This window comes from Sinocyclocheilus rhinocerous, unplaced genomic scaffold (assembly GCF_001515625.1).
Source record: "Sinocyclocheilus rhinocerous isolate Xijiao unplaced genomic scaffold, SAMN03320098_v1.1 scaffold196, whole genome shotgun sequence".
NCBI lineage: Eukaryota > Metazoa > Chordata > Actinopteri > Cypriniformes > Cyprinidae > Sinocyclocheilus > Sinocyclocheilus rhinocerous.
This window is the reverse complement of record NW_015633546.1, coordinates 453,656-467,372: the sequence shown is the minus strand read 5'-3', so window position 1 is coordinate 467,372 and position 13,717 is coordinate 453,656. Positions and strand designations below refer to the sequence as shown.

The 13,717-nt window shown below is 36.0% G+C and overlaps 1 protein-coding gene across 1 annotated transcript in view; it reads left to right on the top strand.

Moving 5' to 3' along the window:
• cemip2 (cell migration inducing hyaluronidase 2) overlaps positions 1–13,717 on the top strand; it is a 31,355-nt gene that overhangs the window by 11,730 nt on the left and 5,908 nt on the right. Inside the window, exons 5-19 of the mRNA XM_016558068.1 lie at positions 688–857; positions 960–1,148; positions 2,871–3,040; positions 3,644–3,856; positions 3,948–4,153; positions 5,253–5,322; positions 5,886–6,014; positions 6,636–6,724; positions 8,559–8,690; positions 8,792–8,827; positions 9,150–9,305; positions 9,413–9,590; positions 10,885–11,100; positions 12,205–12,416; positions 12,553–12,735. Of these exons, the coding sequence (XP_016413554.1) occupies positions 688–857; positions 960–1,148; positions 2,871–3,040; positions 3,644–3,856; positions 3,948–4,153; positions 5,253–5,322; positions 5,886–6,014; positions 6,636–6,724; positions 8,559–8,690; positions 8,792–8,827; positions 9,150–9,305; positions 9,413–9,590; positions 10,885–11,100; positions 12,205–12,416; positions 12,553–12,735 (2,349 nt within the window). The remainder of the gene's footprint in view (positions 1–687; positions 858–959; positions 1,149–2,870; positions 3,041–3,643; positions 3,857–3,947; positions 4,154–5,252; positions 5,323–5,885; positions 6,015–6,635; positions 6,725–8,558; positions 8,691–8,791; positions 8,828–9,149; positions 9,306–9,412; positions 9,591–10,884; positions 11,101–12,204; positions 12,417–12,552; positions 12,736–13,717) is intronic.

Genomic DNA, 13,717 nt, shown 5'->3' with positions numbered 1-13,717 from the left:
GCTCAGAAGTGACCAAGACATATGTCAGAATACATTCATTTGTGCTTTGCAGAAGAAATAAAGTAATTCTGGTTTGGAACGACAAGAGGGTGTAAATGATGACAGAATTTTCATTTTTCGGTCAACTGTCTCTTTAAATTGAATCATACAGTAATGACATTGAGGATAAGTAAATGAAAATTTTTCGAACCCTTGAACATTGTGAATATTCAGACAGTGTTCTTTCATAAAAGCAATGACTTTCTTCAAACAATTCCCACATTTTGGTTTATATTATCATCATAGCCCAATGACAGAAATTCAATTGCCTTTAGTTGAGTGACAACTGCTCTTCTAATGGGCTGACTAGAAAAATAATAGGAAGGAAGGATTCAATTAGCCATTCTCATTCATCCTTGACAGTGTTTGGCTTTTTCACCCAAGAGTTTTGGCTGCTCTTCCATTAAATTATGTGCAATAACTGAACATCACTTCCACATGGAATTGCATTGACAAGTCTTAATGGAGAAGCCATTTATCCTAATTTGGAATTTAAATGTTGTAGTCATTGAAGTGATTGATTTTAGCCAGTTTATATGCTAAAAATACACCATTCCTCCAAATCTGCATCACGTTTTCTCTTGCATGTGTTTGTCCATTACTGGCTTTTTAAATAGCTTTTCTCTCCATCTTCCATCTCTATTTTAGGCAGGCATGGGCCTTGGTTTCAGTAATTGGTGGAGGAAATGGTTCTTGCACGGAAGATGTACGAGAACACGAGAACCATGACACAGGTGGCAAGGCGCTGGCTCGCCGAGAGTTTGTCACTGTGGATGGTGTTGGTTTCACTGTTACTGCTTACAGCGAGTGGAAAAATGGTATGTCTTTGACAGCATAGAGTAAAATCTACAATATTGAACAAGAATGTATTAAAAGAAAACCCTTTTAAAACCTACACTGGTTTTTGTTCTACCTTAAAGGTTACCCTACAACAGGCTTCCAGGTGGATGCAGTGGATAAAGTGGTTCTGAACCTGATGGATGAGGTTAGCAGCTGGAAACCGGGCGATCGGATTGTGGTGGCCAGCACTGATTACTCCATGCATCAGGCAGAGGAATTCACCCTGCTCCCGTGTCCCCACTGTAACAGGAAACAGGTTCGAATTCAAGGTGAAGTAAACAGCATGCATTTCCTCCGGTTTCTTGTGGTGATACAGTGTATCTGTCCTGAATCTTGCTGTGAATTTGTATACAGCCGAGCTCAAGTAATGACAGTGTCACTGAGTTTGAGACAGGAAAAGGGTGAGGACTGTTTACCAGAATCACATAAACAAACTGTCATTTCTGACCAGAGGCCAGCCGAGGCTATATAGATAATTCCACCATCATGTGCTCCACCCTGTTAAAAACATTTTCAGTAATTGCTTTCCAGTGCTAATGTCCCAGCTGGTCTTTATTGAGTATAGGAATTTAGACACTTAAAGGGTTAGTTCACCCAAAAATGAAAATTCTGTCATTAATTACTCACCCTCATGTCATTCCAAACCCGTAAGACCTTAGTTTATCTTCAGAACACAAAGATATTTTTGATGAAATCCGAGATCTTTCTGACCCTCCATAGACAGCAACAGAACTACCACTCTCAAGACCCAGAAAGTTAGTAAGGACATCAATACAATAGTCCATGTGACATCAGTGGTTCAACCGTAATGTTATGAAGCTACGAGAATACTTTTTGTGTGCAGAGGAATGTGTTAAGCAGAGGAATGCACACACATGCATCATGGTACGCTTGTGAATGTGCGTTGAAGACTGACACGGAGGAGAAGAAATTGTTGAATAAAGTCATTATTTTTGTTTTCTTTGCGCACAAAAAGTATTCTCGTAGCTTCATAACATTACGGTTGAACCACTGATGTCACATGGACTATTTTAACAATGTCCTTACTACCTTTCTGTGCCTTGAATGTGGAAGTTGTGTTGCTGTCTATGGAGAGTCAGAAAGCTCTCGGATTTCATCAAAAATATCTTAATTTGTGTTCCGAAGATGAACAAAGGTTTTACAGGTTTGGAATGACATGAGGGTGAGCAATTAATGACGGAATGTTCATTTTTGGGTAAACGATCCCTTTAAGTCATACAAATGTCTGAATGTTATTTTTGTGGATACTGTAAATGTTGTTTTTTTCCAGGATTTCCTAATAATAGAAATCTTTTGTAGCATTTTAAATGTCTTTACTGTCACTTATGATCAATTTAATGCATCCTTTCTGAATAAAAGCCTTAATTTCTTTCCAAAAAAACTTACTGACCCCAAACTTTTGAATGGTATTTTATATCTTTAAAATAAATGTCCATTGAGTTGATATTGTAGTATAATGCTAAAACTTTCTTGCATTATTAAGTATCCAAATAGTTTCTGGGGTGTAATGTGTATATATTAACATATATTCATTATTCCCAGCACATATGTTAATTCCTTGGAGAATTGCAAATGTCTTCAATATATGGCCTTTATTAAAAGGATGTAGTTTAAATGTCACCGTGTGCATTGTGTCCTGTTGGCAAAGCTTTTGCCAGGCATTTTCCCTCCGGAAGGATACTGTGTGCACTCTGGGTGTGCGTAAAGGGCAGTCTGAATGTGTGGACAGGTTGCTTTCCTTCCTGGATCCATTATTTATTTATTTTTTTAACTTGTATTTTTAAGTTTATCCACTCATTTTTTCCAGTTCTTCCTAATTCGTCTTCTTAATTCAATCAAATTAAATGATAAAAATATTTAAACAGAAATTGTATTTTGTTTTATTGGAGTTGGTTTCATTATTTAAGGTAAATCTCTCATCATTAGTCATTGAGCTTTATGGTGTGTGTTTATGTGTTGGAATTTCTCAGGAAAGCCTCAGTTCACCCATGTGGGAGAGATACTGGACGGTGTGGACATGCGTGCAGAGGTGGCTCTCCTCTCAAGGAATATCCTCATTCATGGAGAAATGGAAAACTCCTGCTACGGAAAGAATTGGTGCCAGTACTTCAGCTACGACACCTTCGGGGGACACATCAAGGTCTGTTTGAAATTCTGTGTGTGTGTGGTTGTGTGTTTATTTAACACTAAGCTGTCTCGTGCTGTCATGTGGAGAAATCACAGGCTGTTGTATGTTGGGGCTTGCACCAGATAATTGAGTACAGCTCTTTTTTTGAATGGAAGGAACTGAAAGCATAATCTTAAGTTTGTGTGTTATTTTTGGCAGCAGAATGAAAAACCACAACACAAGTAGCGCTTATACGACTTACTCGTTTTTTACTAGTAGGCTAGTTGACGGGTCAATGTTTACATTATGTAAATGACCAACCATATATTATGCAGCCGTCTTTGCTGTTTCTGGCAAGTCCAGGGCTGTGTTAATATAGAGTGTGTTAGTGGAGAAAATGTCAGAATTATTTGTATAATTTTATAAAAATATATTTTATATACATTTGTTTCATTATATTTGATTATATGTTATATTTATGATTATAATTAATATTTTTAACAGTTTTGTATAATTAAACGATAGATAGATAGATAAATAGATAGATAGATAGATGATAGATAGATAATCGATATTATTTGTTTGCCATTATTTATTGGTTGTGTTTTTGATCTCCTGTTTTTTGATATTGTTTAGATTTTGGGGAACTTCTCGTCGGTCCACTTGTCTCAGGTGGAGCTGAAACACATGGGTCAGCAGCAGGAGAAGGGCAGATACCCTGTGAACTTTCATAGGTGTGGAGATGTGGACCAGCGCGGGGGGTACAGAGCCCCAGCATATCTAAACTCCCTCTCCATCCATCACTCCTTCTCCCGATGCGTTGGCATACATGCCACTAACGGTCTGCTGGTGAGAGAAATGTATACATCCTTATAATAATGTACTTCTTTACATTGATCTTTTCATTTTGATTTACCATGATGTCTTCCTTTTATTATAGGTTAGGGACACGGTTGGCTATGTTACGCTGGGACATTGTTTTTTCCTGGAGGACGGGATTGAACAAAGGAACATATTTTTCCATAACCTTGGCTTGTTGACCAGGCCAGGGACCATTCTCCCTACTGACCGCAACGATAGCATGTGCACAGAAATTACAGACAGGGTACACAAAGGATATGTACCCTCTCCTGCTAACGAGTGCAAGTAAGATACCATAAACTCTCACATATTTATTTAATATTGCTGGATAGACCTGTAACTTAAACTGAGGCCAGTATTCAAAATGCTTGAAGCCTCTCAGCTTGAAATTGTGCATTCTGTTATCTGAAAGTCTCCTGATGCTTGTTCTGCTCTGGGTAACTGACCTTGACAGTGTGACCTGCTGTATTGTTTGGTCAAATAACAGGAGAAAGAACAGAGCTCTCATTTCCTGAGACTCAGCCATAGTCTTTTTCTCTTATCCGGGCAATAAAACACCCAGCGTCCCAGGCGGAGGATAGCTGAGGAGGTGCTGTTTTCAAAAGGATAACAAATGTTTTGGGAGCGTGTGTGTGGTTGTGTATAGGGCTTTAGATGTTCAGGATGAAGATAGATGATAGAATATGTTTCAGAGTTGTAGATCTGATCAAACAGTCAGGTAATGCTGCTGGTCAGATTAGTAAACAGTTGCACTTTTGTGCCAGGGTTATTACAGTTTTTGTTTTAAATTCAGGTTCTCTTGCTTTTTTAATTTTTTTATAAGTAAATAAATTTAAATAAGTTTTACTGGATCTTTGTTGGTTTTATTTTTGTTTTTTACCTAAATAATTTTCTACTTTTTGTTTATTATTTCATTTTATTGTAGTTTTAGAACGTTAGTGCTGCCCAACATATTTTATATATTTTATAAACTATATTTAAGACTAAAGACTAAAATTAATTTATGGCTATTTTTATTTTGTTTTGGGTAAAATAAAAAAGAAAGATAAAATATAAGATATGTTATGCCAATTTATTTGAGTTTAGTTTCAGTTTTTCAGTATTTAATTATTTAACAAAAATATTTATTAGTATTTTTAAGTTTTACTTAAGTTTTTGTTTGCAAGATTATTTTCCCATGCTGTATTTCAGAATAAAAAAACCCTGTGTCGTCTTCACTAATCACCTGCAATCCAGGCTAACCAAACATTAAATGCAATAAAATACTGCAAAGTGCAATATGAGTAATATTGACTGTGATGTGTTATGTACATACATATATACATGCTTTAATGTATTTTAAGATCACACATTTACATGACCCTGTCTGACCTGTGTATTCTAGGGCAGTATCTACATTTTGGATCGCACACCCCAATAATCATTTGATCAGTAACTCAGCAGCTGGATCACAGGTATGCACAATCCTTGATATAGCCAAATGAATCATTTTCACTATGATCTGTAATGAACAGTGAGTAAATGTTTGTTTGCAACATTTTCACAGTATATTATCATAGACCGAGTATTCTGTGATTTTTCTCTGATTGAATTTGTGCTCTTTGAAATAATGCCCACAGCTCTGATTTTGATGAGAACATCAAGGCGGTTATGTAATCACAGATAGCATCTCCTCATTCCAATCCTTTATTAAAGATGTATTTGCCAATATAAATCTCTTCGGTCTGGTGGTATTGTCGTGCTTCTTTTTGTTTGTTTGAGGTTTTGTATATAAAAGGATGTACCCTCCACCCTTTTTATTAAAAGAAAACTTCTCATGAAGTCATGCTTTCAGCAGACCAGGCTAAGAAAGTCTCAATCCTGAGATAGAAATCAGGACTCCAGAATAAATATTATTCACCACACTTTCCACAAGTACAAAATAGGGCATTTGTACCTTCAGAAAATGTTGAGGAGATGTACCATATTTATGAAAATACCTGGTACATGAATTTTCCCTTGTTTTTTTTTCTCTCAGGATGCAGGAATTTGGTACGCTTTCCACAATTCTTCTACAGGTGATTCTCATGGACTGATTCCAGAGACGAAAGCTGAGCTCACGCCTCTGGGAATCTTCTTTAACAACCGTGTTCATTCCAACTTTAAGGTAATCAAATTCATCATCTATGACTCTAATGCCAAATTCACAAACCAGTGGGCAAAACAAACCTTCAAATAAAAATAACAATGCTTCAGGATAATTAGACTTTATGATTTATAAATGCATTCTGAGTCTTTTTTTTGTAAATTATCTTCCGGTGATTTATCACACAAGATCAATGCTAATGCTATTTCTCCGTCGTCATTTAATACCCAGCTCCCTGTGACTCATAAAAGTGCAGTTCATAAATCATTTGGGATTTGTAACGTTTTATTAAATGTGGCTTCAGGAAAGACTCATGCAATCAATTACGAGTTCAGGTTTTTATTGCACATACACAAGGCATCTTCGTTCTTTCTCTGAAATGCCTCCGTGTTCAAAGTCCCGCACAATGTGCTTGTGTGACGCGGTGCTACCACATACATTTCCCTATACAATAGTTCTCTGTTATCCACTTGTTTATGTTGGCCTGCTCGAGTTGTGAGCTTAGTGTCGTGAATCGTGACTGTCCAGGTGCAGAGAAACTACAGACTACGCTTTCACTGGCGCTGTATTACTCGAATGATACCAGACACTGAACATACAATTTCAAAGTGAAGAGTGATTGCTTCTTTCATCCTGTGTCAGGCTGGCCTCTTTATCGATAGAAAAGTCAAGAGCACCAAGGCCACCGCAACAGACCCACGTGAATACCTCTGTTTGGACAACAGCGCTAGGTGAGTGAACATGGTGAGCATTTCTTTGTGTCCAGGGTCAGTTGATTCAGCTTATAAAGAAAACACATCTGCCCAGATAGAGTTTCTGTACTAGTCAGGGGGATTCAGTATATCTGGAGTTCTCTTCTTAAGCCACACACCACACTATAAATATACAGTATGTCAGAGTGTATATATATACAGTATATATGCAGTAGGTGTATGTTTCCCCTTGTTTATTTCAGATATTGTGACTGTATTCTGTGTTAAATGTTTTTGTGTAAAATTTGTGGGTGAATCTCACAAAAAGGTCACATTTGACAGCAAAACATAATTTTGGCATTGTGCCAATTGTCAAATTCCCCAAAATTTCTGATTTCCATTTAATGTGTCTGGACATTTTATTTACTTTTTATTTGTATTTAATATAATTTTTTTTTTTGTTAAGATTTTCTTTTATTTACATTATAATTTAATTGCATAATCTTAATTATCACAGCTTTTAAAATATATTTCCCATTGTTTTCAGTGGTGGTTCTTTATTTATAGTCATGATAAAACAAAGTAGTGACAGATTATTTCTGTAGACTGTAGTTTTCACTGGAAGATCCGGTTATGATATTTTAATTTAAAGATATACATAGATGAATAGTTCACAATAAGATCTATATATCATTTAAGGCCAACTTTAATATAAATCAGCATACATTAAAAGGAGTATAATAAACACTAATACTGTGAATGCTTAAATTTAAAAAAAAATATATATATATATATATTTTCATATTACAGGTAGGCTTGTTGCGATAGACGGTGTTTTTGGTTATACCGGTGTTAAGCTCAGTTTTATATACCTTTTATATACCTAAGTAATTTGTTATTTTTTTAGGCATAGGCCTATATGTGTATTTTTTATTCGTTTTGTTAATAAAAGTTATGAGTTTGACGTTGTTGCTTGAATTGAATCAACGCCGAATTGCCGCTAATTTGAAAGTGAAAGTAAAACGCGCACGGCACTTTTTCAAGCTATTTGAAAGCCAAGACATCCGAGGAAAACAGGGAAAACTCAAACGAACAATTGCTTGACGCCAAATTGCGGCAATTCAATTGAAAGTGAATTCGAAAGTGAAAGTAAAATGCGCACAGCACTTTTACAAGCCATTTGAAAGTTAAGAAAAGAGGGAAACTCAAACGAACTAACATCCGGTGTTAAGCCGCAACACCGGTTACGTCATTTGCCTACCGCGGCACCACCCCCCACCGTTGTTTTGATTTTTTTTTATAGAAACAAAAATCATTTAGCCTAGTTCAGTTAGAGGACAGACACATTTAACTAAACGCTCAATGCAGTGTGACACGTCGATTAACCGGTGGGAAAATTTCCTCGCCATCACAACCCTAATTACAGGAGCAAACTAACAAACATGTAGAAATCACCTCACAATTCTAGCATTAAAGGGATGGTTCACCCAAATATTACTCACCCTCATGTCGTTCCAAACCTGTATGCGTTTCTTTCTTATGTTCAACACAAAAGCAGATATTTTGAAGAATGCTTGTAATCAAAAAGTTGATGGTCCCCATTGACTTTCATAGTATTTCGTTCCCTACTATGGAAGTCAATGGGGATAAGCAACTGTTTGGCTCTTCAAAATTCTTCAAAATATCTTCTGCTGTGTTCAACATAAGAAAGAAGCTCATACAGGTTTGGAACGACATGAGGGTGAATAAATGATGACAGAATTTTCATTTTGGGGTGAACTATTCCTTTAACACAATTGCTTGGGCAATCAGCACTTACATTTTCCCTCTAAAGGAAAGATTGCATTTCTCATTGGTGACATTTCTTTCTCAGGTTCAGGCCTCATGAGAACTCTGATCCAAGCAGGCCACGGGTGGCCGCACTCATCGACACTCTCATCTCCTTTAAAAACAACGATCTGGGGGCCTGGATCCGCGGAGGTGACATAGTCATACGAAACTCAGGGTAGGGGTCAAAACCTCTTAATTGTAGACATGTTTAAAAGCTCAAAACTTCAGAGAAGCTCATTGAATCAATAAAATATAGCAATCTTCTTTTCCTGATAGATTTGCAGACAATGGTGTTGGACTGTCATTTGCAAGGTACCGTGTCATTTTTCTGTTTGTTAGAGCTGCCAATCAGCTACTTTATGATCTAATTAATCGCATATGTGAATAGCATTAAACATGTTAAATTGACAATCATAGTGTTTGTATGTGAGTACATGTCTATATGAGGAAATGTTCTTGCTGTATGTGTGGCTGGCGGCAGGCATAGTAATTTAAAGGAACATTTTTGTTTTTATTCTGCTAAAACAGTCACAGTCTGATTGGCAAGTGTGTGCAAGTATGTGAATGTGTCTGGGCTAGTGTTTTACATCAACCACCTAAGGCAAGCAGTTAATGAAACTGTTTCTCACTGCAGTGATGGCAGCTACCCTAAAGATGAGGGCTCCAGTCAGGAGGTCTCCCAGTCTCTGTTTGTTGGTGAGAGCAGAAATCGTGGCACCAACGGAGGGCAAAATAAATACTGGGGAATTGGTGGAGTAGACGGAAAGATGAGAACTCTACCAAGAAACAAGTACGGGAGAGAAGAAATAAAGGGAGATTTGTATTAATACATTTTTGTCTGGTTTAGTGAAATACAAATTCTTTTAATTGGAATACTGTTTGCTCTGTTCTTGTCAGGACGTTTCCTATCCGAGGTTTTCAGATAAATGATGGTCCAATGAGACTCTTAGACAGCACATTTCGTGCCTTCAGTCCCACGACCGAGCGCTTCACCATGGCTGTGGGATTCAGCTTGAAAAACATCTGGCAGCTGACACCCAGAAATAACCTGTCGTCTCTCGCCTTCCAGCCTAGTGTGAGTGCACATACACATTTAGGACCTGGACACTGTTCAAATGCTCACTGACACTACTATACTGTGACTGCTAACCCACCTAACCCACAAACATACAAGCTACTCAGTTTAACTGCTTCTGTGATAAGATATTCAGTACTACAGAATAAAAACTGAACATTGTTTCAAATTTTTTGTAACATTTTTGTTTATTTTTATTTTATTTGAGTACATTATTTCAGTCACGTTTATTACTCACTAATTTTATTTTAGAATTTTAATTTTTTATATATAATTTAATTTCCCCTGTAGCAACCATTGCCATTTAGTTTTCACTCTATATATTTTCAGTGCTTATAGTTTCTGTTTATTTATTAAATGATTTTATTTTGATTTTAGTTATGTGATTTTGGGACTGCCCAAGTTAGTGTGTTAACCAGGTTTATTACCATTAAATCAAATAAAACCATAAAAAAAATTAAATAAATGTTACTTGATTAAAGTAAAATACATAAAAAAAGAAATAAAATGAATAAGAACTATATACAACTTTGACTGAAATTAAAATTAAAATGGAAAATATAAAAATAAATACTAATTCAAAATATTAATAACTTGGTGGTACTAAAAAAACACTGTTGATAATTTTTTAAATGTTGTATTTCAAAAACAAATTAGCCATTTTTATTTTATTTTAATTATTTTTTGCATTTTTTTTATTTATAAATATAGAGATTACAGGGTAAGAAAGAGAATAAATGTACTCAGAAAATGGACAGAATCGAAGCTGTGTTTCCTAAAAAAAAGTTTTTGACATTTTACCTATAATTATTTTTTATGACAATTAGTTTTTTTTGTTTTTTTTCCAGAGTCAACTATAGACTAATTACAGGGACTGGCCCCCTGGGGCAACCTGAACGTAATTGCATTACTAAAAGGTCATAGAGACCATTTCTTTAGAAACCCAGATCTCCCAGATAACACCACCCAGTCTGTCTAGTCTGTAATAACGGTTATTTATCTTAAGTGTTACTAATGCTTGTACTTATTGCTTGTTTCTCAGTGAGAGAGATGACACATCTGGTTGTTCTCTGTTGATTGATCACCATCTGCTCTGGTGCTGAGTAATTAAATAATAAGACCCTGTTCTGGCAGCTGGTATTTAGCATATGTTAAAAAGAGCCCTTGAAAAGATCTTTAAATGTGGTTATATTTTGCTTCACTTGTGTCTAAATGGTACCACATTAATTCTACGTCTGTCCGGTTGTTTTTGTTAACATTTCTCATGACTAGTGATCCTCTTTTAATCATCCAGGTGACTCTAAGAGCATTTTTTGGCCGACCAGGCGAGTGGTTTGAACAGAATGATCTGGACGGTGATAAAAATTCCATCTTTCATGACTTGGATGGTTCAATCAGCAGTTACACAGATACGTATGTGGCAAGGGCTGACAACTTCTTGATCCGCCACCCACAATGTGTGGATGTTCCTCATTGGAATGGGGTTGTGTGCAGTGGCAAGTACTCTCAGGTAAAGAAATAGGTGTCTCATTCTCCTTTTGCATTTTCATGTCATGTTAATATGCAAGTACACCACTGTTCAAAAGCTGTGGTCTATACATTTTTTTATGCTTTTGATAGAAGCCTCAACAAGAATGCATTTATGTAATGACAAATATAGTAAAAAAGTTTTATTGTGAAATGTTTTTACAATTTAAAATAACTGCTTTCTTTTAAAAAATTTTTTTAAATGTAATTTATAACCAAACCTGAATTTCAGCAGCCATTACTCCAGTCTTTAGTGTCACATGATCCTTCCGAATTTATGCTAATATGCTGATTTGCTGCTTTTGAAAACAGGTTTGCTGCTTCATAATTTTGTGGAAACCTTGATACATTTTCTTTTGATGAATAGAAAGTTAAAAAGAACAGCATATAGATTAGTATTGTCTTGATCCGCCACCCACAATGTGTGGATGTTCCTCATTGGAATGGGGTTGTGTGCAGTGGCAAGTACTCTCAGGTAAAGAAATAGGTGTCTCATTCTCCTTTTGCATTTTCATGTCATGTTAATATGCAAGTACACCACTGTTAAAAAGCTGTGGTCTATACATTTTTTTATGCTTTTGATAGAAGCCTCAACAAGAATGCATTTATGTAATGACAAATATAGTAAAAAAGTTTTATTGTGAAATGTTTTTACAATTTAAAATAACTGCTTTCTTTTAAAAAATTTTTTTAAATGTAATTTATAACCAAACCTGAATTTTCAGCAGCCATTACTCCAGTCTTTAGTGTCACATGATCCTTCCGAATTTATTCTAATATGCTGATTTGCTGCTCAAGAAATATTTATTAATATTGCTTTTGAAAACAGGTTTGCTGCTTCATAATTTTGTGGAAACCTTGATACATTTTCTTTTGATGAATAGAAAGTTCAAAAGAACAGCATATAGATTAGTATTGTAAATAGATTGTGTTTTTTAGTCTTTACTCTTATTTTTTTTTAACAATTGAATGCTTCCTTGCTGAATTAGAGTATTAATTCTATTGAAAAAAAAAAATTTGTATAGTATTGTATATCTTCTTAACTGTTTTTTTACTTTTTAAACAGTGTTACTTATGTTCTCAATAGGTGTATATACAGTCGCAGGGCGCATCTAATCTGAGCCTGTCTATCAGTAGAGATGAATACCCTGATAAGCCCATGGTTCTCAGAGGCATCAGAAGCCAGACAGCTCCTTCTCAGCAGTACCAACCTGTACTGATGATGGGCAAGAGCTATACGGTGCACTGGAATGGACCTGCACCCAGAGAAACAGTCCTGTCACTGATTAATTTTGACCAGTAAGTTAAAAAGGAGGAATGTGATCCCCCCCCCATATCTGAAACAGAACATTAGTTGCTAAACTATATAACCATTAAATTTTGCCTTAGTAATTGCTCATGCCTGATGTGATTATTGACTGTGTTGCTTTTGTAGGGGTGATTGGGCTCTTCTCGGCTTCTGCTACCCCAATGAAACAGTCTTCCAGATCACATCAGACATCTACAACAAGCAGAACAACAGCTTCGATGGCATAGAGGACTATGGCCCTGTATCGTCCATTTCAGACCTAGAGAAACGACAGCAGGAGAGGAAGTACTTTTTCGACAAATCTGTTGGGTAGGAAAAATTTATTTGAAATGTTAACAAGCCTTTATCAACATATTGATTTCACCAAAAAAGCTGTAGGAATCACAATAGGTCTATGCATTTTATTGAATTTTAATTATTTTTAAAGGTATTAATATCACTTTTAATAGAATATAAAAATTCGAAAGCATAAAACACTAAAAGCTAAGGTCCTGTTTACACTAGTGCGTTTTCGTTTTAAAACGGCGTTTTAGAATGAAAACGATCCTCGTCTACGTTGGTGTTTTCACTGCGTTTTAGAAACAATCGTCCACACTACACAACCGAAAACGCATGTCACATGACCATTAATGCATGTACAACCATAGATATGTATTGGTAGATGCCTTATTATTTAGATGGAGGACGCTTCTACGTGCTTGGAGCGGTCGAATGGGGACTCTACCTATACATAGTGTAAACGACAGTCGCAACCATAGCAGAAGTTGTGCGTTTTAAAATGAAAACGCACTAGTGTAAACGTAGCCTAACATCCGTTTTTTTTTTTAAATGATCCAAGGGAATTTAGACATCACAGCGTTATAATATAAAGTATTCATTTTCAGATCTGCTAAAGATTTAAGTGTTAATTAATAATCATTAGATGATAGAAAAGGTGCTCACTGTAACATGATCCTTCGTAAATCATTCTAATATGCTGATTTGTTGCTTAAGAAACATTTCTAATTATCACGCCATTGAATGAGACAATGTTGTTCTGTCAGGCTCATCCTGATGCTCAAACAATCAGAGCAGTGTTTTGATAGTGACACAGAGCCACATTGTTTACACTTTTCGTTGGAATTGACCCATGAATGGCTTAGTTATATTTGTCTCTACAAGTTAATTCTCTGACATATCACCTTTAATTTGATGTATACTAGGGTGACCATATTTTAGTTTTCAAAAAAAGAGGACAGTGGGGGCAGGATGCAGAAGCGGAGGGGGGGGGGCTGTTGTGTTTGAGGGGGGT